At 34.3% G+C, this 26,433-nt stretch overlaps 1 protein-coding gene across 1 annotated transcript in view; it reads left to right on the top strand.

The window, feature by feature from the left end:
* PCDH11X (protocadherin 11 X-linked) overlaps positions 1–24,883 on the top strand; it is an 820,557-nt gene extending 795,674 nt beyond the window's left edge. Inside the window, exon 10 of the mRNA XM_011937280.1 lies at positions 19,886–24,883. Coding sequence (XP_011792670.1) covers positions 19,886–20,562 — 677 coding nt within the window. The 3' untranslated portion in view covers positions 20,563–24,883. The remainder of the gene's footprint in view (positions 1–19,885) is intronic.
* Positions 24,884–26,433: the final 1,550 nt, after the last annotated feature.

Below are 26,433 nucleotides of genomic sequence, written 5' to 3'. Positions count from 1 at the left end.
AGAATCAAGAACCTACAAACAAATCCAAACACCTGCAGTGAGCTCATTTTCTCCAAAAATGCTGAGAACATACACTGGGGAAAAGACAGTCTCTTCAATAAATAGTGCTGGGAAAACTGGATATTCAGATGCAGAAGAATGAGACTAGATCCCTATCTCTCACCATATACAAAAATTAAATCTAAATGGATTAAAGACTTAAATCTAAGACCTCAAACTGTGAAACCATTAAAAGAAAACTATTAAAAGGAAACATTTGAAAACCGTTCAACATCAATCTGGGCAAAGTTTTCTTCTGTAATACCCCACAAGAACAGGCAACAAAGCAAAAATGTACAAATGGAATCATATCCAGTTAAGAAGCTTCTGCACAGCAAATAAAACAATCAACAAAGTGAAGAGACAACCCACAGAATGGAAGAAAATATTTGCAAATTACTCCCCCAGACAAGGTTTTAGCAACCAAAACATTTAAGGAGCTCAAACAACTGTATTGAAAAAAAAAATTAATAATTTAATCAAAAAATGTACACAAAATGTGAATATACATTTCTCAAAAGATGACATACAAATGGCAAACAGGTGTATGAAAGGGTGCACCATATCATTGATTATCAGATGAATGCAAATAAAAACTACAATGAGATATCATCTCACCCCAGTTAAAATGGCTTTTATCTAAAAGACAGGCAATAACAAAAACTGGAGAGGGTGTGGAGAAAAGGGAACCCTCATACACTATTTGTGGGAATGTAAATTAGTACAACCACTAAAGAGAATAGTTCAGAGGGTCCTCGCAAAACTAAAAATAGAGCTACTATATGATTCAACAATTCTACTTCTTGGTATCTACCCCAAAGTACAGAAGTTGGATATCTCCACCCCATTTATGACAACTCTCTTCACAATAGACAAGATTTGGAAACAACTTAGGTGTTCCTCAACAGATAAATGGATAAAGAAAATATAAAATGTACACATAATGTAGTTCTATTCATTCATATAAAAAATGAGTCATTTGCAACAACATGATAACTGGAGGTTATCATATTAAGTGAAATAAGCCAGGCACAGTAAGATCAGCATTGCATGTTCTCAATTATTTGTGGGATCTAAAAATTACAACAATTGAACTCATGGAGAGAGAGTGTGAGATATGATTACCAGAGGCTGGGAAGCATAGTAGAGAAAGTGAGTGGGCAGCAGGGATGGTTAATCATTCCAAAAAAGTAGTTAGAATAAAGGGATAATGCCTAATATTTGATAGTGCAACAGGATGACTATAGTCAATAATAATTTAACTGTACATTTTAAAATAACTAAAATAATGTAATTAGATTGTTTATAAAATGAAAGATAAATGTTTTAGGGGATGGATGACCCATATTTCATGATGTGATTATTACACTTTGCATGCTTGTATCAAAACACCTTATGTGCCCTGATATGGCTTTGCTGTGTCCACACCCAAGTATCGTCTTGAATTGTAGCTCCCATAATCCCCATGTGTTGTGGGAGGGATGCAGTGGAGATAATTAAATCTTGGTGGCAGGTTTTTCTTGTGCTGTTTTCATGGTAGTAAATAAGTCTCAAGAGATCTGATGGTTTTCTAAAGGGCAGTTCCCCTGCACGTGCTCTCTTGCCTGCCTCCATGTAAGGCATGCCTTTTTTCTCCTGCCATGATTGTGAGGCCTTTCCAGCCATGTGGAACTGTGAGTTCATTAAACTTCTTTTTCTTTTTAAATTACTCAGTTTTGGGTATTTCTTCATAGCAGTAAGAAAATGGACTAATACAGTAAATTGGTACCAGGATTGAGGCACTGTTATTAAGATACCCGAAAATGTGGAAGTGACTTTGGAACTGGGTAACAGGCAGAGATTGGAACAGTTTGTAGGGCTCAGAAGACAGGAAGATGTGGGAAAGTTTGGACATTCCTAGAGATTTGTTGAATGGTGTTGACCAAAAAGTTCAGGCTGAGGTGGTCCCAGAAAGGGATGAGGAAGTTACTGAGAACTGGAGCAAAGGTGATTACTGCTATGCCTTAGCAAACAGACTGGTAGCATTTTTCCCCTGCCCTAGATATCTGTGGAACTTTGAACATGAGAGAGATGAGTTAGGGTATCTGGCAGAATAAATTTCCAAGCAGTAAAGCATTCAAGAGGTAACTTGGGTGCTCTTAAATGCATTCAGTTTTATTCATTCACAAAGAAATGGTTTGAAGTTGGAACTTATGTTTAAAACGGGAGCAGAGCATAAAAGTTTGGAAAATTTGCAGCCCGATGATGTAATAGAAAAGAAAAACCCATTTTCTGAGGAAAAATTCAAAGCTGGCTGGAGAAAATTTCGTAAGTATTGAGAAGTCAAATATTAATCACACAAACAATAGGAAGAATTTCTCCAGGACATGTCAGAGGTCCTCATGGCAACACCTACAGTCACAAGCTGGGGGGTCTAGGAGGAAAAAATTGTTTTGTGGGCCAGGCCCAGGGCTTTGCTGCTTTGTGCAGTCTTGGGACTTGGTGCCCTGCACAACAGCCATGGCTAAATAGGGCCAATTGCTTCAGAGGGTTCAAGCCCCACACGTTGGTGTCTTACATGTGGTGTTGGGCCTGTGGGTGCACAGAAGTCATGAATTGGGAACCTCCACCTAAATTTCAGAGGATGTATGGAAATTCCTGGGTGTCCAGACAGAGGTGTGCTGCAGGGGCAAAGTCCTCATGGAGAACCTCTGCTAGGGCAGTGCAGAAGGGAAATGTGGGGTGAGAATCCTCACACAGAATCCCCACTGAGGCACTGCCTAGTGGAGTTATGATAAAAGAGCCACCATCCTCCAGACCCCAGACTGGTAGATTCAATGACGGCTTGTACCATGCACCTGGAAAAGTCACAGACACTCAATGCCAGCCTGTGAAAGCAGCCAGGAGTGAGGCTGTACTCTGCAAAGCCACAGGGGCAGAGCTGCCCAAGACCACGAGAACCCACCTCTTGCATCAGTGTGACCTGGATGTGAAACATGCAGTCAAAGGAGATCATTTGGGAGCTTTAATATTTGACCACCTTGCTGGATTTCACACTTTCATGAGGCCTGTAGTCTCCCTTCGTTTGGGCCAATTTCTCCCATTTGGAATGGGCATATTTACCCATTGCCTGTATCCCCATTGTATCTAAGAAGTAACTAACTTGCTTTTGATTTTACAGGCTCATAGGTGGAAGGGAGTTGCCTTGTCTGAGATGAGACTTTGGACTGTGAACTTTTGAGTTATTGCTGAATTAAGAATTCAGGGAACTGTTGGGAAGGCCTGATTTGTTTTGAAATTTGAGGACATGAGATTTGGGAGTTGCCAGGGGCAGAATGATATGGTTTGCCTGTGTCCCCACTCAAATTTCATCTTGAATTGAAGCTCCCATAATCTCCACGTGTTATGGGAGGGAACCAGTGAGGGGTAATTGAATCATGAAGGTGGGTTTTTCCCATGCTTTACTTGTGAGAGTGAATAAGTCTCAGGAGATGAAAGAAAGAAAGAACAATGATGTGAAAGAATTAAAACGCTAATACATTGCTGATAGGAATGTAAAATAGTGCAGCTACTAAGGAAAATGGTATAGTGATTCATAAAAAAAAAATTAAACATAAAATTACCTTATGACCCAACCATTCTACTCCAGGTGTATACTCAAAAGTAGTTGAAATAGAGATTCAAACAGATATCAGTACCCATATTCATAGCTGCATTATTCACAGCAGCCAAAGGTTGGAAGCAACTTAAGAGATTGTCCTAAGAGCAAATAGCAAATGGAGAAGCACTTATTCTAGAAAATCTACTAATATTCTGCAAGAGTAGTGAGAGCCTGTGGCATTTGAATCATAATCCATATCTCTCCACACAATTTAGTGTGACAAAAGCTTCATCCCTTCCAGGGTCATTCAAAAACGCAGAACTCCTTTTCCCTCCAACTCCAAGTCTAGGGTTAAGGTATCTTCCACTGAGGCACAGGCTTCCAGGATTTCTAATTTCTAATAGGTCTAATAGGTCTGTGTTGCAGAAGCTCTATTATAGGCAAGAGTGGTTAAGAACACTGTGCCTAGTTGCCCATACTCCAATTTACTTATAGGATAGAAATTCCATGCTGGGTTAGGCATGTTAAGAAGACCAGAGGATACTTCACCTGTCTGCTAAAAAGGAGAGGTATACATTTAAAAGAAGCAGGCTACTGTTCTCATTTTTATCTTGAAAGCAGTGGCACACATATTTGGCCCAGGGGATGATAAATATAGACAACTCCAAAGCTATCCTCAAGAGAAGGGACTTTGTTTGGAGCAAAGTATGGGGAAGTTCAAACTAAGGGAGTTGTCAAAAACTGGAGATTTTGCTGGTAAGGCAATAAGAAGAAGCTGATATCTCCATGAGAGAAAAAAAAAACAAAACTAAAAACTAAAAAATAAATAAAAATTACATTAAAATTTAAATGACTGTAGATTAGCTGTAAGTTTAGCAGAGAGAATCAGGAAAATGTGCAGAGAAAAAGCCCGCTTGGGTCAGAACCAACATCCAAATCTTACCTTAAAGACTACCCCTGCAAAGAGGCTCAAATTTAATTGTATCAGACTGCTGAGCAATTTATGCCTTAGGACATTGCCAAAAACAATCAAGCAATCAGCCAGTAATGAGTGGAGCCTAACTGGCTGAGAATGGATACCAAATGAAGCAGGTAGTTTAGCTGAAAAATCAGGGAAAGAGACTGTCAAAGAAACCTTAGCTGAAATACTGACATCTCAGTGTATGTCCATATTTAAGGCCGTACCCTCTGATGCATGACATAAGAATTAACACATTCAATGGGATATAGACTTCGCCAAATATTCTAGCCAAGTAACAAAGCAAGCAAATAAACAACAACAAAATCAATTCCCAGAGAGGGTAGGGGGTATCAGTATTCACAGTAGATGCAATACATAATCTAAAATGTCTAGTTTTTAATAAAATTATGAGGTATTCTGTGACAGAATTATGAGTTATACTGTGAGCTATACATGAAAAAAAGCAAGCAACAAAACTAACTGTGAGAGGGCTCTGTTGTCAGATTTAACAGATAATAACTACAAAGAAGCCATTATAATCATATTCAAAGATTTAAAAGAAACTCTGCTTAAATAAGTAAAGGAAGGTAAAATGCCAATATTTTATCAAATACCGAATATCAATAATGAAATAAAAAGCATAAAAATACCAAATGGAAACTCTGGAGGTGAAAAGTACTCTAATCAGTATGTAAAATTTACTAGAGTGATTCAACAGTGCATTTGAACCAATAGAAGAATGAATCACAACACTTGAATTTAGGTTGATAGATATTATATAATCTAAAGAAAAAGAGACAGAAAAAGAACAAAGAAAAAGGCATATACTCAGATCTTATTTTTTATTCTCTCTGACAATGTTTGGCTTGTTTTTTGTTGTTTAATCTATTTACTTCATTGAAGTAAAAAAGAAATAAAGAACAATGATGAAGAAAGGGAGTATCAGAAGGAAAGAAGAAAAAGGAGTGGAAATAATACTAGAAGAAATAATGTTATTAAATTTCTTAATTTGATAAAAGCCATATATACACAATAAACTTAATAAAGTCTGATAAACACAGAGATCCACACAGACACATTTCAGTAAAAACACTGAAAGATAAAGAAAATGAGAAAATTTTGGAGGGAAACAAAAGACTTTCAATGGATACCAGAAGGCAAGAAGGCAGTGAAATAACAAAGAGTTGTTAAGAAAAAAAAAAGGTAAGAAATAGTTTTTTATCCGGCAAAATATTTGTCAGAAATGAAATACAAACCTTCCTAGGCAAACAAATATTGAGAAAATTTATTGCTAGCATATCCATGTTACATAAAATACTAAAGGAAATTCTTCAGGCTGAAAGTCAGAGACTCAAGATAGTAATTTGAAATCACATTAAAAAACACAATATTGGCAGTAAAAGAAGTGATGTAGGTAAATGTAAAAGACAGTATAATTTTATGTTTTTTTCTTTTTCTCCTCTTAATGAATTTGCAAAACCCTTGTATAAAACAAGATATATACATATACATCTATATATAAACAATTGTATAAGATAAGATATATACATATATAATTATATATACACAATTATATATAATTTTGTTGTTGGGTTTATAACATATAGAAATGTCATATATAATAATAACACATAATTACAACTTCAGCACAAGGATAGGTAGAAGCAAAGCATTGGAGTAAGGAAATGATACCAGATCATAACTAGAATTCACAGAAAAAGAAATAAAAGAACAAAATTGTAAAGTAGGAAGGTTAATAAAATATAATTTATAATTATGTACTACTCCCCTGTTATCAGCTTCATTAAAAATATATAAATTAATAATTATAGCAATGTAGTTATTGAATTTTTTACATATATGTTACAGTAAAGTAAATAGTAAATACCGGTATATAGGAATAATATCTCTATGTCCCATGGAATTAACTTACATTAAGTCAAAAGCAACTCTGATAAATTAAGATTCAAGCACTAGACACTAAGAGAATAACACTCATACACACATACACACACGTATACGTACCCACACATGTATTGTGAGAAATATCATTAAAAGCATTAAAATATTACACTAGAATGTATTCACCTAATGCAAAAGAAAACTGCAAGGAGAAACAGGGGGAAACCATGAAACTTATAGAAAATCAAAAGAAAAATGGCGGATATCAGTTCATGATATTAATAACAAAGTAAATGGATTAAACAACTTAAAACAAGGCAAACAGTGTCAGATAGACTACAAAATAAGATCTGAATATATGCCTACAGTACACACACTCCAGATTCAAAGATACAAATGCACTGAATGTAAAATTACGGAAAAACATTATACTATGTAAGTAAGAATCATGAGAAAGTGGAAGTGACTACACTAATATCTGGAAACAAAAGACTTTAAAATATGTTACCAGAAATAAAGAGGAACATTTTATCATAAAAAAATGGTCAAACTATCATAAAATAATAATACTACAAACATATATGCACCTAACTCCAGTGCCACCAAATTCGTGGAGCAAATTTGACAGACGTGAAGAGAGAAATAGACACTTCAATAATAGTCAGATATTTCTAAATTCCTTTTTCAATAATAGAACAACTAGGCAGTAGATCAATAAACAGAAGACTCAAGCAGCACTCTAGCCCAACTAGACCTAACAGACATGTATCCAACTACAAGAGCAGAATACATAGACTCTGAAAGTACACAGGCATGATTTTCCAGGATAGACTACATGGTAGGCTATAAAAGAAGCCTCAATAATTTGAAAAGATTGAACTCATCCAGAATATGTCTTCTGATCAAAAGGAAAGAAAATTAGAAATGAATAACAAAAGAAATTTGGAAAATTAACAAGTATATAGAAATTAAACAAGATCTTCCTAAATAATAAATTGGTTAAAGAAGAAACAACAAGAGAAATTACAAAACATTTAATGGTGAAATACTCAATGCTTTTCCCATAAGATCAGAAACAAGACATAGGATGTCCATATTTACCACTTCTATTAAACATTAAACATTGTACTGGATGTTTTACCACAGGTAACTAGGCAAAAAAAAAAAAAAGATACAAAAGATACAAAAATATCCAGATTGCAAAGAAAAACTTAAAATTATCTCTATTTGAAGATGATATGAGTTTATTATACAGAAAATCTTAAGAAATCTATTAAAAACTTTTTAAAACTAATACTTTAGCAGTGCTTCAAGGTATAAGAGCAATGTATTAAAAGTTGAGTGTATTTCTATATTCTAGTGTTAAACATTTCTTAAAAAATTAAGAAAATCTCATTTACAGTAGAGTAAAATGAAATAAAATATTTAGAAATAAATGTAACAAAAGTACATCTTATCCTTTAAAAATTCTAAACTGTTGGTGAAAGAAATGAATAGTCTAAATAAGTGAAAAGCCATCCCATGTTCTTAATTTGTAAGACAATATTATAAGATACAGCCCCTCACAAATTGATCTTCATATTTGACACAATTCAACTTGAATTTTGCAGAAATAAGACACTAATCCTAAAACCATGGGAATTTAAGAGAACTAGATTAGCCAAAATAATTGTGAAAAATAAGAAGAAAGTTGGATAACTAAGCCTTTTCAATTTTAAAACTTTCCGCAAACCAATAGCAATCAAGCTAGTGTGATACTGACCTAACGAAATATATATGCATGTAATAGAACTAACAGTCCATAAATAAACCCTCATATTTATGGACAATTGATTTTCAGCCAATTAAAGTCAATAAAGAATAGTCTTTCTACAAGTGGCACTGGGATTACTGGATATCCACATGCAAAAGGATAATTTTTAGATACTTCCTTACAAAATGCATAGAAATAACCACTCCAAATGGATCATTGACCTTAATCTGAGAACAGAAACTATAAAACTATTAGAAAACTCAGGAGTAAACCTTTATGACTTTGCATTAAGCAAAATTTTCTTACATCTGACACTAAAAGTACAAGCAACAACAAAAACAATACATTATACTTCATCAACTTCAAAACTTTTGTACGTCAAAGGATATGATCAAGAAAGTGAAAAGACAAACCACAGAATGTGAGAAAATATTTGTAAATTGTATATCTTATAAAGGTCTTATATTTAGACCATAAAAAGAACTTGTAAAATCTAACAATAGTAATGCATAAGATATAATTTTTAAATGGGTAAAAAATACAAATAGGCATATATTTCCAAAGAATAAAAACAAATGACTAGTAAGTATATCAAAAAATATTTAACTTCATTAGCAGTTAGGGATATGCAAATCTAAATCACAATGAGATAGCACTTCTTACTCCTAAGATTGCTGTAATAAAAAAGACAAATAATAACCAATGCTGGTAAGTGCATAGGGAGATGGGAACATTCATGCATTTCTGGTGTTTTTGTAAAATAGTGCACCCAATTTGGAAAACAATTTGGCAGCTTCTCAAATGGTAAACAGAGTTGGCATATAACCCAGCACACAAACTTTTACATAAATGTTAATAAAAGCATTGTTCATGATAGCCAAAAGATAAAAACAATCCAAATGTCCATGATCTGATGAATGGATAAATAAAAAGTAGCATATCCTTGTAAAAGATAATCTTGGGTAGTAAAAAAGAACTGAAGTACTGATACATAGTACAACATGAATGAAATTCAGAAACATTATGCTAAATACAACAGACCACTTACCAAACTGTCTGAATAAAGGACTGCATTTCTATTATATGTATAGTACAGGCAAATCTATTGAGACAGAAAGTAGATTAGAGATTGCTTAGGGCTCTGTAGTTTGACGGGAAATGGGCAGTGTCTGCTAATAGTTTCTTTTTGAAGTGAAAAAGATGTCCCAGAATTGAGATGGTTGCACAATACTGTGAATATACTAAAAACCACTGAATTTCTCATTTTAAATGGGTGAATTTTAAGGTATAAACTATATCTCAAAAAAATTGTTAAAAAGGAATAATTATAGATTATATCATTTTCCAGTGAAAATGATTTTGCATCAATTTCCTCATCACAAATAGGCTAGAAGCTCGATGTTGAAACTATGATGTATTATTTTTTGTGAAATTTCAGGCTACCAGATAAATTGCTTTTCTGACGACCAGGAAATTAAATTTTGTTTGAAAGTAAAGTTAAGGCCGGGCGCGGTGGCTCAAGCCTGTAATCCCAGCACTTTGGGAGGCCGAGACGGGCGGATCACGAGGTCAGGAGATTGAGACCATCCTGGCGAACACGGTGAAACCCCGTCTCTACTAAAAAATACAAAAAACTAGCCGGTCGAGGTGGCGGGCGCCTGTAGTCCCAGCCACTCGGGAGGCTGAGGCAGGAGAATGGCGTTAACCCGGGAGGCGGAGCTTGCAGTGAGCTGAGATCCGGCCATTGCACTCCAGCCTGGGCGACAGAGCGAGACTCCATCTCAAAAAAAAAAAAGAAAGTAAAGTTATATGTGTGTTCACGTATTTTCATGCCTGAGATTATGGTTTAATACCATCTGAAATATATAAAACTCTATATTCCCAACTGTTTCTCAAATATAATTGTGCAAAAATATAGAACATTTTAAACGTTAATCTCCTAGGGACACGTTTATTTTAAGTGAGCTCTAAATAAAGAAAGATAAATGGTTATCTAATGAGGAGCTATTAGTCTTACTGTAACTTATTTTACATCCTATTTTTTGGTACTAAGAATGATAGGATAATGACAGTTACTGGACTCTATAAGAAATTGAATCTCTATTTTTAGTTTTTAAAATTACACACAAAAATTTCAATTGTTATTATCACTCAGCAAGCACACATGTTCGGAGAGAAGAAAAAGATAATGTTTTTCTTTTTCTTTTCTGGAGACCTAAGTGTGAAAACAAATTATACCAATCATTTATAAAGTTATTTGAAATTAACTAGTAGTTGAAATCCAAAGTTAAGAAAATAGTGAGGATTATATGGACAGTTTCTTCCTCTAAAAAAACCCAAATTCTTCCTTCCTGCTCCGCTCTTCTCTTAATACCATGTACCTAAACAGAAATCATTGTCATTTTTCTAGCTTTGTGAAGGTAGAACATGTATGAGGCTAAATGTCTTAGAAAACCTTTGTATTATAGTTTGTCCTTAGTTTCTGTAAATAAGTATGATATTCTTATGTTTTTAAATATTTCCACACATTATTTTCAAAATTATGTTTTGAATTTGATAACTTTGTATTAAAAATATTTCAAGCAGTGAGTCCACAAAGAAGCATGTATTATTTGATAACATAAGTTTTCAAATATTTTGCATCAATATGCAGGACTGGGATTGCTGTTTTTTATCTATTTTTGTTTTTCAAGTATATGTTTAGCTTTATAGGAAGTTGACAAACTGTTATCTACATTCCCTGTGCCATTCTGTGTCAGCAGCAGCATTAATTGAAGATTCTAGATGTTTGGAATACTTACCAGCACTTGGTATTTTTAGTTTTTTCTTTTAATCACTCAAATAGAATAGTATCTCTTTGTATTTTAAATTTGCATTTCTTTAATGTCTGACTGTGCTGAGCCTCTAATTATATGCTTATCTGACATATTCATATCTTCCTTGATAGTCTATACAGATCTTTTGCCAGTTTTTAAATTGAGTTCTTTATTTTCTTATTACTATTTTTTAGTTTTTTAAATTTCAACTATTATGTTTGATTCTGGGGGTATATGTGCATATTTGTTACCTGGGTATATTGTGTGATGCTGAGGTTTTGGGTATGAATAATCCCATCATATTCATAGTTGTTCAACCCTTTCTCCCCCCTCTCTGCCTTCTAATACTCTTCAGTGTCTATTGTTGCCGTCTTTATTTCCATGAGTACACAATGTGTAGCTTCCACTTGTAAGGGAGAACATGTGATATTTGGCTTTCTGTTCCCATGTTAATTTGCTTAAGATAATAGCCTCCAGCTGCGTCCATGTTGTTGCTAATAACATAGTTTGTTCTTTTAAAGACTGTGTATATCCTATGATATACATGTGCTATATATAAGAAATCTAATCCACCGTTGATGGACACCTAAGTTGACTCCATGTCTTTGCTATTGTGAATTAAGTACTGTGTCAACATGCAAGTGCATGTGTCTTTTTGGTAGAATAATTTGTTTTCTTTTGGAGATGATACCCAGTAATGAGAGTTTCCGGGTTGAATGGTAATTCTGTTTTGTGTTCTTTGAGAAATCTTCAAAATGCTCTCCACAAAGGCTGAATTAATTTACATTCTCACCAACAGTGTATAAAAATTCTCTTTTCTCCACAACCTTGTAAACATCTGTTGTTTTTTGGCTTTTTAATAATAGCTATTCTGACTGGTGTGAGATAGATTCTCCTTGTGGTTTTGATTTGCATTTATCTGGTGAAGAGTGATGAGGAATATTTTTTCATATGTTTATTGACCCCTTGTATGTCTTCTTTTGAGAAGTGTCTGTTTATATTTTTTGCCCACTTTTGAATGAAGGCTTTTGTTTCTTGCATGTTGTTTGTTTAAGTTCTCTGTAGATTCTAGATAGTAGACCTTTGCTGAATGTATACTTTGGGAATATTTTCTCCCATTCTATAGGTTGTCTGTTTGCCCAGTTGATAGCTTATTTTGCTTTGCAGAAGCTCTTTAGTTTAATCAAGTCCCATTTGTCAATTTTTGTTTTTGTTGCAATTGCTTGTAAGGATTTAGTCATAAATTCTTTGCCAAGGCTGATGTCCAGAATGGTGTTTCATATGGTTCCTTCTAGAATTCTTACAGTTATTGGTCTCACATTTAAATCTTTAATTCATCCTAGGTTAATTTTTGTATATGGTGATAGGTAGGGTTCCTGTTTCATTCTTCTACATGTGGCTAGACTGTCCCAGCACAATTTCTTGAATAGAAAGTGCTTTCCCCACTGCTTAATTTTGTCAACTTTGTCAAATACTAGATGGCTGTAGGTGTGCAACTTTATTTCTGGGTTCTCTATTTCTGTTCCATTGGTCTGTGTGTTTGCTTTTGTATCAGTACCGTCCTCTTTTTGTTACTGTAGCCTTATAGTACAGTTTGAAATCAGATAATGGGATGCTTCCAGCTTTGTTCTTTTTGCTTAGGATTACTTTGGCTATTTGGCTTATTTCATGGTTCCATATAAATATTAGAACAATTTTTTTTTTCCAAATTCTAGAAAAATGACTTCAGTAGTTTGATAGGAAGAGAGTTGAATCTGTATTTTGCTTTGGGTAGTATGGTCATTTTATGTTTATTCTTCTAATCCATGAGCATAGGATACTTTTGCATTTGTTTGGGTCATCTATGATTTCTTTTAGCAGCGTTTTGTAGTTCTTCTTGTACAAACCTCTTGCTGCCTTGGTTAGATGTATTCCTAGCTTTTTTTTTTTTTTTTTTTGGCTATTGCAAAAAAAATTCTATTCTTGATCCAGCACTCAGCTTTAATATTATTAATGTATATAAATTCTACTACTTTTTGCACATTGATATTGTATGCTGAAACTTTGCTGAATCTTTTGTGTTCCGGGAGCCTTTCAATGTTCTTTAGGGTTTTCTACATATTGAATCCTACTGGCCATGAATAGAGATAGGTTATCATATTCTTTTCCTAATTAGATGTCTTTAATTCTTTATCTTTCCTGATTTCTCAGTCTAGCACTTCCAGTACTGTGTTGAATAGAAGTGCTGAAGGTGGACATCCTTGTCTTATTCTAGTTTTCAAAAGAATGCTTCTAGTTTTTGCTTGTTTAGTATGATGTTGGCTGTGGGTTTGTCATAGATGACTCTTATCACTTTAAGGTGTGTTCCTTCAGTGCCTAACATTTGAAAGTATTTATCATGAAGAGGTGCTGGATTTTATCAAAAGTCATTTCTGGGTCTATTGAGATGATCACATGTCTTTTGAAATTTACTTCTGTTTATGCATGAATCACATTTGTTGATTTGCATATGTTGAACCAACCTTGCATCCCAAGAATGAAGCCTACTTGATCACAGTCATCACGGTCAATTAACGTTTTGAAGTGCTGTTGTATTCAGTTTTCTAGTATTTTTTTTTTTTGACAATTTTTGTGTCTTTGTTAATCAGAGATATTGGCCTATAAATTTCATTTTTGTTGTGTCTTTGCCAGGTTTTGGTATCAGGATGATGCTGGCCTCATAGAAGGAGTTAAGGAGAAGTCCCTACTACTCAATTTTTTTTTAAATAGTTTCAATAGCATTGGTAACATGTCATTTTTATATGTCTGGTACAATTTGGCTGTTAATCCATCTGGTCTGGGTTTTGTTTTTGGTTTGTTTGGTAGTTTTTAAAGTTACTGATTCAGTCTCAAAACTCAGCATTGATCTGTTCACAGTTTCAATCACTTCCTGATTCAATCTTGGGCGATTTGTGTGCTTCCAGCAATTTCTCTATTTCCTCTCAATTTTCTATTTTGTGTGCACAGAGGTGTTTATATTTTCTGAGGATCTTCTGAATTCTTGTGGGATCAGTTGTAATGTCACCTTTGTCTATTGTGACGGTGCTTATTTGGATCTTCTCCTGTTAATCTAGCTAGTAGCCTGTCAATCTTATTTATTTTTTCAATGGTGTGTATGATTTCAATTTTTTTAAAATTTATTGAGACTTGCTTTATGGCCAAGGATGTGGTCAACCTTAGTGATGCTCAATGTGCAGATGAGAAGAATGTATATTTTGTATATACATGTATATAGGGTAGAGTATTCTGTGCTTGTTTATTAGGTTCAACTAGTTAAGTGTCAAATTCAAGTTCAGAATTTCTTTGTTAGTTTTCTGTCTTGATGATCTGCCTAATGCTGTCAGTGGGATGTTGATATCCCCCAGTATCATTGTGTGACTTTCTAAGTCTTTTTGTAGACCAAGAAAAACTTGTTTTATAAGAAGAAAACCCTCCAATACTGGGTGCAAATGTATGTGTATAGTTAAGTCTTGTTGAATTGAACACTTAACCATTATGTAATACCCTTTTTTTTTGTTATTGCTTTAAACTCTGTTTTATCTGATATAAGAATAGCAATCCCTGTTCTTGTGTCCTGTTGCCATTGTAGATCTTTCTCTAGATCTTTACTTTGAGTCTATGGATGTTTATGCATGTGTGTTGGGTCTGCTGAAGACAGCAGACTGATAGGGCTTTTTTATGCAGCTTGTTCTCCGTATCTTTTAAATTGGACCTTAAGGCTATTTAAATTCAAGGTTATTATTGATATCTGAGGTATTAATCCTATCATGAAGTTGTTAGCTGGTTGCTTCGTGTTTCCTACTTTGTGGTTGCTTTATAGGTTCTTTGGGCTATACATTTAAGTTTGTTTTTCTGGTGGCTGGTATTATTTCCATGTTTAGAACTTTCTCAATAATCTCTTGTAAGACTGGCCTACTGGTAACAAAGTTTCTCAGGGCTTGTGTGTCTGTAAAATGGTTATTTCTCCTTTGCCTATGAAACATAGTTTAGTGGGATATAAAATTCCTGGTTGGAATTTCTTGTTTATAAGAATATTAAAAATTGGCCCCCAATTTCTGTTAGCTTGTAAGGTTTCTGTTAAGAAGTTCACTGTTAGCCTGATGGGGTTCATTTGTATGTGATCTGACGTTTTTTCTCTAGTTGCCTTTAATTTTTTTTTTTTTTTTAAGTGTTAACCTTGGACAGTCTTGTGACTATATGCTTTGGTGATACTCATTTTGTATGATATCCCTCAGATGTTCTCTGGAATTTTTGAATGTAGATATCTGTCTCTCTAGCAAGATCAGAGAACATTTATTAAATTATTACCTCAAATATTGTTTTCCAAGTTACCTACATTGTCTGCTTCTTCCTCTGCGATGCCAGTAATTTGTAGGTTTCTTCACTTTACATCATCTAATATTGCTCAAAAACATTGCTTATTTCTTAAAATTCTTTCCTTCTTTATTTTTATCTGTCTATGCTATTTCAAAATACTGGTCTTTAAGCTCTGAAATTATTTCTTCTGCTTGGTACAGTCTATTGATAAAGCTTTCAATTGTATTTTTTAATTCCTTAAGTTAGTTTTTCAAATCCAGAAGTTCTGATTGCTTTCTTTCAAGATGTTTATCTCTTTCTTTATTTCTTGGATTGCTTTAGAAGTTCTTTGTGTTCATTTTCAGCTTGTCTTGGATCTCACTGAGCTTCCTTGAAATCCATGCTTTGAATTCTTTATGTCATTTCTGCATTTACATTTTGGTTAAGGACCTTTGGTGAAGGGGTACTGCAATTCTATGGTGATGTCACTGCATTCATATTTTTCATAGTGCTAGAATTCTTGCACTGGTTTCTTCTCATCTGAGAATGTTGGCACTTCTAATTTTTGTAATTTTGTGTTAGTAGAATATTTTCTTTTTTTTAATTTCAGTATAACATTATTTTTTTCTTTCCCTTTCCCTTTCCTCTCCTCCCTACAGGGTGGGACTGTAGTGAATGCTGGGTGTGGTCACTTGTCTTGTAGTTTCTTTGGCAGGTTTTATATTGGTATGTATAGTTCAACCTACAAGTCTGTACATGGTACTTATGGGTGAGAGCTGGCTGTACCTGATGTGGCTGGGCATATACATGATCCTTGTTTACTGGGAGAAGCTCTCTCTCATCTTAGGCAATGGGCTGATATGTAGAGTGCACAGTTGTCTGAGCTCCTTGCTCAGCCCTATCTTAGGGCAGGTCCACTGTGGGCATGGCCTGCCAAAATGTCCCCTGATGTCAGGCACAAACACCAGCACTTAGCAAGGATCCAGTGGACAGCCACTAAACACCCAAAGGTGTGCCTAGGCATGGAGCTGGGAAATCTCCTCAGCCCCAAGTTCTCTGGACAGGGATTAGGGGAGGCCTAAATTCCTAATCCAGGAGAGCAAGTGCTCCACGTGCCTAGAGATATGCCTGGGTGTGGAGCAGAGACAGATGTTTGTGAAGCAGAGAGAGGCACCCTTCACCAAGATCTCTGCACGGTAGGGGTGGGGCAGCTCCAGGTGAGTGGGTTATCTGAATGTCTGAAGATCTGCCTGGGCATAAAGTGTAGAGGGCTTGACTGCACCATGATCCATGGCCAGCAATGGCAGCATTGCTCAGGCTACTAGTCCATGTGAGCAAGTACTCCAAATTCCTGGAGATCTGTCTGCATGTGTTGTGATGAAAGCCCCACTGCACCACCATCTATGCACAGAAACAGGGACAGCTAAGGCTGTTGATCCAGGTGAGGAAGTGCTTCAAACACCTGGAGATCTGTTTGGGCACTGAGTGCAAAGTGCCTGCCATACCACAATTTATGTCCATGAAGAGTGGGGCAACTCAGATTGCTGATTCAAGCAAGTGGGTGCTCCAAATCCTAGATTTCTGCATGGAGGTGGAACGGAGAGGGCCTTGCTATACCACAATCTCAGGGGAGCATGCTGCGGCACCCATTAATGGCATATGCAAGTCAGTTTCAGGTTGCCAGCTGGCCTCGAATGAAAGTCTCATCCCCCAGGAGAAAACACAGCTGTAGCAGCTCTTCTCCTGCCCCAGGGCTTCAACAGGGGAGCGTACAATTCAGGTGCCTACTGCTGTAGGGCTTTCTACAATTCTGGCTATGGAAGCCCCTACCCGGCTCCAGAGCAGGTGTTCCAATCTCTGTCCTGAGACTAAGATACCTGCATGGCCATGCTGCTAGGTCTCAAAGGAATGGCAGATTTTGTATGTGCCTGGATTAAAAACGACATTCTGCTCTCAGTCCTTGGCCTGGGCAAATATCTGTAGTTTTTCCTGGTGTTTTTCCCTCACAAGTCTCCAAGCCTCTCCCCAAGTTAGCACCAGGACTTTAAAGAACAAAATATTCTCCCTCCTCTTGGGTTGCTCAGATCCCCAGTAGAAAGGTGAGTCACAGAGGGAGGCTCTCTGTCTCTCTCATGTACTGAGGCTTCACTTACTTTTATCAGCTGGATGCCATCACAAGGACTGTTTGCCCATGTCCCCCTCCCTGGGGCCTAGGGCACCCTTCACAATACTGGTGGATTCTCATTTTTCTTCTTGAATTAAAGCTCACAAAGTTGATCATTATGCACTATCTTGCTATTTCCAAGTCATTGAGGCATGATAAAAGGATTCAGTCATCTTGGAAAAAAAAATCTATTGTTAGTTTACATCCTTTTTAAAATATACAGCTCCCTTGTCAGAAATGTGATTTGCCAATATTTTTACACAGTCTGTGGCTTGCCTTTTCATTCATTCACATTGCCTTTTGCAAAGTAAATATTTTTAATTACAAATAAGCTCAACTTAGCATATTTTTAAAAATAAATTGTGCTTTTGATGTTGTAGTTAAGAATGCTACCTAACTCATAGTCACAAAGATTTTCTCCAATATTTTATAATAGAAGTTGTATAGTTTTACATTTTACATTTAGACTTTTTATTGAGTCCAGGTTAATTATTTTATAAGATTAAAGATGTGGGTCAAGTTTTAATTTTCTGCTTATAATCTATAATCATTCTATCGGCACTTGTTGAAAAGTCTATACTTTAGCCATTGAATTCAGACCTTCGTAGAAAATAACTTTATATTTTTGTGGATCTATTTCTGGACTGATTATTCTATTTTCATTAATCATTTTGTATTTATTATTTTGCTAATATTACATTGTAATGATTAGGTACATATTACAGTAAATCTTGAAATCAGATCACGTGAGTCCACAAATAGGTTTTTTTAAATCAAAATTGGTTGACTAATCTAATTCCTTTACCTTTCCCTATAAATTATAGCATCAGCTTGTTGATATCTACAAAAGCAGAAAATCCATCTAGGATTTCCTTTTTATTTAGATTATGTTGAGTTTACAGATCAATTATGGGACCACTGACATGATAACAATATTGAGTATTCCAAGCTATGAACATGGTATATCTCTCCACTTATTTAGCTTTTCTTTATTTTTTATCATTTTTTTTTTATTTTAAGCACACAGATACCACACACATTTTGTTACATATATATCTAAATGTGTCTGTGAATAGATACAGTGTTGTTTGTTTTCAATGATATGTCTTTCATTTCTTTTTCTTGCTTTATTTCATTGGCTAGAACTTACAATATTATGTCAAATAGGAGTGGTATCAACCTTACTGTTTGTGATTTTTGGGGAAAAGTATTTGATATTTAACCTTTAAATATAATGTCAGCTGTTATCTTTTTGTAGAACCTGCGTGTCAATTTGAAGATATTCCCCTGTTTCTAACTTGCTAAAATTGAATAGTTCTACTAATATAAATTTTGATCTAGTTGGTTGATAATATTGCTCAAGTCTTCTATGTGTTTACTGATTTTCTATTTTTTCCATCAAGTTCTAAGGAGTAGTGTAGTCTCCAATTATGGCTGTGGATATGTCTATTTCTCCTTTCATTTCTAGTTTATTTTGCTTCTTGTATTTTGAAGCACTGTTGTAACACACAGGATTGATATGCCTTCTTGGAAAATTGATCTTTTTATTGTCATATAATGTATTTATTTATACTGGATAGCATTTCTTGCTCTCAAGTAAACTTTATATAGATATAGTAACTCCATCTTTATTTTACTAAAATTTGTATAATATTTTTATTGATGTTTGATATCTATTGACATTTGAAGACTATACAAAAATTTCACAAAAAGAGTATTACAAACTATTATAGTTTACAGCTAAGTACTTGGATCTCTAGTTCATTATGTTGCTAACCTCTATTTTATGATGATTTCAGAAAATGAAGAGCACAGAAATTAATTATCTTTGAAATAATTATGACTATATTTTATTCTTGAAACTAAGGCATATCTTAGAGTTCAATAAACTACATTTCCAAATGTATGTAATTTATTCTTAGCTAACTATTTTTAGCTCTAATTAATTCATTATATACTCTTATAATTTGTTTTCCAATTCATTTTGCTTTTATGTCCTCTCTCAGCGCTAGTTAGAAACCATATTTCAGCTGACTTACATGTATAGATGAATGATCATAGTTTCCTTGAGGGTCACAGATACAATAAAATGTACCTACATTTGGGATACTAGGCCAAAGGATTCCAATTATGATAACGAGACCTCATCCACCCGCTCCAAGTCATTTATAATTCCCTAAGAATTATTGACAAATTAAAAATACCAACTCTATAAATAATGGAAGTCTGTAATTCATTTGTATATAGGTTGTTACCTTTTTTGTCACAATATCATTTAAGTAGCTAATAAAAATACGAAATTTGAAAATATAAATTTGAAATATAAATTTTATTATTTGTTTCCTCACCCCAACAGCTGCAGAAATAACTGTTCAACCAACTGTGGAAGAGGCCTCCGACAACTGCACTCAAGAATGTCTCATCTATGGCCATTCTGATGCCTGCTGGATGCCAGCATCTCTGAATGATTCCAGCTCTTCGCAAGCACAGGCCTCTGCTCTATGCCACAGCCCACCACTGTCACAGGCCTCTACTCACCACCACAGCCCACCAGTGACACAGACCATTGCTCTCTGCCACAGCCCTCCAGTGACACAGACCATCGCATTGTGCCACAGCCCTCCACCAATACAGATCTCTGCTCTCCACCATAGTCCTCCTCTAGTGCAGGCTACTGCACTTCACCACAGCCCACCATCAGCACCAGCCTCAGCCCTCTGCTACAGCCCTCCTTTAGCACAGGCTGCTGCAATCTGCCACAGCTCTCCTCTGCCCCAGGTTACTGCCCTCCATCGCAGCCAGGCCCAATCATCAGTCAGTTTGCAGCAAGGTTGGGTTCAAGGTGCTGATGGACTATGCTCTGTTGATCAGGGAGTGCAAGGTAGTGCAACATCTCAGTTTTACACGATGTCTGAGAGACTTCATCCCAGTGATGATTCAATTAAAGTAATTCCTTTGACAACCTTCACTCCACGCCAACAGGCCAGACCCTCCAAAGGTGATTCCCCCATTATGGAGGAACATCCCTTGTAAAGCTAAAATAATTACTTCAAATTTTCAGAAAAGATGTATGTAGTCAAAATTTAAGATACAATTTCAATGAGTATTCTGATTATCAGATTTGTAAATAGCTATGTAAATAGAAACAGATACCAGAATAAGTCTAGAGCTAGACCCTTAGTCAAAAGTTAACCAAAAAATTGCAATTTGTTTAATTCAGAATGTGTATTTAAAAAGAAAAGGAATTTAACAATTTGCATCCCCTTGTACAGTAAGGCTTATCATGACAGAGCGTACTATTTCTGATGTACAGTATTTTTTGTTATTTTTATCATCATGTGCAATATTACTGATTTTTTTCCATGCTGATTGTGTGGAACCAGTATGTAGCAAATGGAAAGCCTAGAAATATCTTATTTTCTAAGTTTACCTTTAGTTTATTTAAACTTTTGTTCAAATAATGTTAAAAGGTATACATACTCTAGCCTTTTTTTGGGCTTTCTGTTTGATTTTTGTTTGTTGTTTTCAGGTTTTTTTTGTTGTTGTTGTTGTTGTTAGTGAGTCTCCCTTCAAAATACACAGTAGGTAGTGTAAATACCGCTTGTTGTGTGTCTCTCTCTCTGCTTCCACGTTTTCTACCTTATTCCAGTACTATATTGTTGATATAATTTGTATATACATTTTCAATAAAGAATATATATAAACTGTACAGATCTAGATCTACAACCTATTTCTCTACTCTTTAGTAGAGTTCGAGACACAGAAGTGCAATAACTGCCCAAATTAGGCAACTATTTGCTAAAATGGGCCTCTTTTTACTTTAATAGTTTAGTGTAAAGTACATCAGAAATAAAACTGTATCTGCCATTTTAAGCCTGTAGTCCATTATTACTTGGATCTTTACTTCTGGGAATTTATATGTAACAGTCTAGAAAATTAAAAGGAGGTGGATGCATTCAAAGCACGAGTCACTTACAATATTGACGGTAAACTGCTATTTTGTGGAGAAACTCAGGAAGATTTAAATGTTGATTTGACAGTTCAATAGGCTGTTACCAAAGGGTGTTCAGTAAAAATAACAAATACATATAACTGTAGATAAAACCATATACTAAATCTATAAGACTAAGGGATTTTTGTTATTCTAGCTCAACTTACTGAAGATAACCACTAATAACAACAAGAATATCAGGAAGGAACTTTTCAAGAAATGTAATTATAAATCTACATCAAACATAGAATTTTAAGGAAAAATACAGAGGGAGAAATAAGGCACATGACTGCTTGTGCCTTATTCAACAAGAAATACCGGAAAAACACACACAGAACAAAAACCATCAAAATGTCATATATGAAATAAAATGTTCTTCTAAGCAAAGAAGCAGTATTATTCATAGAAAACATTAGTTTTCTTCTCTTGTCTCTTCTTTATTTCCTTCTTTTATCTCTTAACTGGCCATTATCTTCTATGTGCACATTTTATAAATTTACAGAAACACCATCAACTTAATTTTCTTCCATAGCAAAACTGAGAAAATACCTTGTTTCAGTGTAACACTAAACCAAGAGACAATTGATGTTTAACGGGAGCAGTCGGAGAGTGGGGGAGTCAATATCTCCTATTGATTAAATTAGACATAGATTTTCTAACGTGTAACTTGATATTTAATTTATGATTAAACTATGTGTAAATTTTGTAACATAAACTGTGGTAATTGCATAATTTCATTGGTGAGGATTTCCACTGAGTGTTGAGAAAGCTTCTTTTCATGTGTCCAGCAGATTAAGTAGCGTTTTCAGAATATACATTATTCCCTTCCATTGTAAAGCTCCTTATATCACATTTTATTGGGTGTGCAGAATAACTTTTAACTATCAGAATTTGATTAATAAAATTAATTAATTTATTTTATCCTTTGTGTTAATGTTCCAAGGGATTTGGAGCCTACTGGCTTTCCAGGTGCATGTGAATCCTGAAGGACTGATGATATTTGGAAGTTTATTAAATTATTATCATACAAATGTGTTGATATTTTTGCTATTGTTGTTGATGTTGAAAATTTTAAACTTGGCGAAGATTAAGAAAAGAACCAATAGTGACAAAAGTCAGTGCTTCCAGTAGATTTTAGAACATATTTTTGCCTCAAATACCTGCAAAGATGATGTGAGTGAGATTTTTTTTCTTGTATTTTAATTATTTTCACATTTTCTCTCTGCAGACCTTTAGTTTTCTTATGATCTATACACACACATACATGCACACACACACACACACACACACACACACATTTAAAGGATACAAAGAAGAGGCTGAAAGATTATTAAATAGCTTGTCAGGCATCTCAATGGTTACTATCTATGTTAATGAAAATCAAATAGGACCCAAAGTTGGATATATGGGATTTTTTTCTGATGGTAGAATTTATTGAGTTACTAGGGAGGTTCTTAAATCCTCATATCTGGAAACTTGTGTTGTGAAGTTTTGACACCTTTCCTATACATATAGGAATGAACCAATACGCTTTTATTACCCTTTCTAACTCTGATTTTAACATCAGACTTAGACTGTGTTTAGAATATTAAATGACTGGGCACCCTCTTCTTGGTTTTTACCAGAGAGGCTTTGAATGGAAGCAGGCTGAGAGTAGCCAAAGAGGCAAGGGGTATGAGCCCAGTTATTCTCCCCTATGCCATCTCTTTCTAAGCTTCCACTAGGTCTGGCCTTGGAAACCTGTAACATCTGGGGCTTCAGATCTGATGATATCTTTTTCATCACATTACAAGTTATTTCTTTGACTGAATAGACAGTGGTATAGGTTGACACGGCACACAAGTGGCTATTGTGATGTATGAATATGTAGTCCTAGAACTGCAAAATGTCTTACTGAACCAACAATAAAAAAATGGTTGTTTTAAAAAGGATTTCGTTTGATTTGAAAATAAAACTTCAAACTGAATGACTTATATGAAAATAATACGTTCAATCAAAGTAGTTATTCTATTTTGTGTCCATATTCAATTAGATTGTGATTGATTTTCTGGCTATGGTATTATTATATCACACCTGTGAGTATGTATTCAAATACTAAGTATCTTATATGCTATGAGCATACACATTCTTTTCTTAAACTTTACCTTCATTTTAGCTAATATTGTGTAGTGTATTAAAAATTAGCTTTTACATATGGTATCTACAGTGTAGTAATAAATTTAGAGAGTAATTTTGTGTAGTCTTATTTAGTTACTTAACATTTTATTTTTAATTATGTAAATTTGGTTAGAAAATAATGATCGTTAAATGGTTAGTGCTATTGTGTAATGGTAACAGTTACAAAGAGCCTCTGCCTTCCAAAACTAATATTTATCACACACAGTCATTAAATGGGAAAAAATAGACTAAACAAATCACAAATTGTTCCGTTCTGAAAATGTAATCATGTCACACACGTAAAAAATCCTTTTCAATCCTGAGAAAATTAAGGGAGTTTTACTCACATGTATATTTCAACATTAGTTTTTTTTATTTGTTTGTTTCTTTTTCATGGTATTACTGAAGGTGTGTATACTTCCTAATATACATTTATGAAAATCTACTTGTTTAGGCTTTTATTTATACTGTTCTGATTTATATTTTTTATTATAGTTATTATTTCTTATCTTTCTTCTTTTATATTTTTTTGAAACCAAATTCAGAGTTAGTTTAGGTAAACTTTTTATCATGATCATTAGAAACTATTTTGAATGTTTCCAACTGGCCCAATTGGCCGGGAAAACATGAGAGCAAGAGAAGCTGAAATATATTTCTACAAGCACCTTTCTATATTATGTGCCAATTACCACACCAGATCAATTTTATGCAGAGGCCTTAAAATATTCTTTCACAGTAGCTTTCTTACACTAACCGTCATGTGCTTTTAGTAAATATGATTTTTAAAAGCAGTGTAAGTTGACAACAGCAGAAGCAGTAACAAAAAATCTGCTCGGAAAAATGTATGTGCACAAATAAAAAAAAATCGATGGCAATTGTTTAGTGATTGTAAGTGATACTTTTTAAAGAGTAAACTGTGTGAAATTTATACTATCCCTGCTTAAAATATTAAGAATTTTATGAAATATGTATTTATGTTTGTATTGTGGGAAGATTCCTCCTCTGTGATATCATACAGTATCTGAAAATGAACAGTATCCTAAAGCAGTTCTAACCATGCTTTGGAAGTAAGAAGGATGGCTACTGTATGGCCAAGGATGGCAGTATGTAATCCAGCAGCAAACTTGTATTAATTGTTCTATTTCAGGTTCTGTATTGCATGTTTTCTTATTAATATCTATATTAATAAAAGTTATGAGAAATAAACATTCATGTTTACTGTGTGTGTTAATTCAAAACTCAAAGGATTCACTTTATTTTAAAAAGATTTTCAAATGTGTATAGAATAAAATACCCTTTTTCAGTGGTACATTTCAGAGTTTGCATATTTTTGTTCACTCTGGTAGCTCCTTCAGTATGATTTCTGACTTGAACATAATTTCAATCACTTTTCAAAATTGCTGTACACTATTGTAGTGTTTCTGAGCATTTATTTAGCATCTTTCAAGACAAGATTTAAGTGATATTTATTTATTCCAGATTAGATCTACTGCTTCACTTAATGTAAAAGTTACCTAAGGATTTCTCTGTACAACCATAGGAGATCCAGGTGAAATAAGTTTCTGAATATGGTTAATAATATTTGCTGAACAAAATAACTTTATTCCTGGCTTTGTTTTCACTTTGGCAAAATGGAGATCATTCACTGAAACCTCTCAAACTATATGGTGTCACTAAATATGTAATTGCATTTAGAATTTTATTAGCCCCGAAGTTTGATTAAGAATTACCTACTCCACAGTCCAGTCCTTTTTGTATTATTTCTTTTCTCACTCATATATTTATTATTGTGATATTAATTTATTCATTTTCACCAAGGGTTAGCTGCTGAAGAGAGAAAAAAAGGAAGAGAAAATTTAAATCAAGCAACATTTTAACCTCTGGCAAAAAGGAGATTGGGGTTTTAGAAGAAGCACAATATATGTCTAGGTTAATTTGTGTTATTTCTCATCTTCACTTCAGCCATTTGGGAAAGAAAAAATCACAATTTGTTGTGACTTATTTTGTGAAGTTGATTGAGAATCACCAAGTTATATATAGATATTATCATAATAACCTTGGTAAGAACTCTAGAAACTGAGAAAGTGAATATGATGAAAACATACTCTGAATACGAGAAAAAAGGCCCTACTGAAAAGGAGTATTATAAATTTCTTCTATTTCAACAAGTGGAAAAATACGTGAGCTAATATTTGGCTTGATTAAAAACACTGAAGTTATTGGTCTTATTGTCAGAACTGATCACACCGACTTATAAGATGTTGATGGAGTAATGACAATTGCTTCAAAGCAAAAAATAAAACAAAGACAATCCCGATGCAGGCAATTCAGTTCAGAATTTTATTTCTGTACATTGGGTAACAAATTTAATATCCACTTCGAGTATCTGAGAATCAACAAATGCATGAAAACAACTGAAGTTTAATTTGTGCACTGGCTTAACTCCTTTCTTATCAGTTAAAGTATTCTAAAGTTAATTGGGGCAAAACAGAAGCAAAATATATAAATGAAGAAAATGAAAAAATGAAAGTTTAATTTGTCAGCAATTTAGTTCTGAAATCTGGACATATGATGTTTTCTTAAGCTTTTTTGAACAGTTTTAGATTTACAGAAAAATTGTGACGATAATACAGAGTTCTCAAATACTCCACTCCTGGTTTTTCTTATTTTTAACATGGCATATTTGTTATAGTTAATGAGCCAGTGTTCATACATTATTATCAACTCAAGTCCATAGTTTATTCAGATTGCCCTAA

Source organism: Colobus angolensis, unplaced genomic scaffold (assembly GCF_000951035.1).
Source record: "Colobus angolensis palliatus isolate OR3802 unplaced genomic scaffold, Cang.pa_1.0 Scaffold161, whole genome shotgun sequence".
Classification (NCBI taxonomy): Eukaryota; Metazoa; Chordata; class Mammalia; order Primates; family Cercopithecidae; genus Colobus; species Colobus angolensis.
The sequence above is the reverse complement of the archived record's forward strand: the minus strand, read 5'-3'. Positions and strand labels throughout refer to the sequence as shown.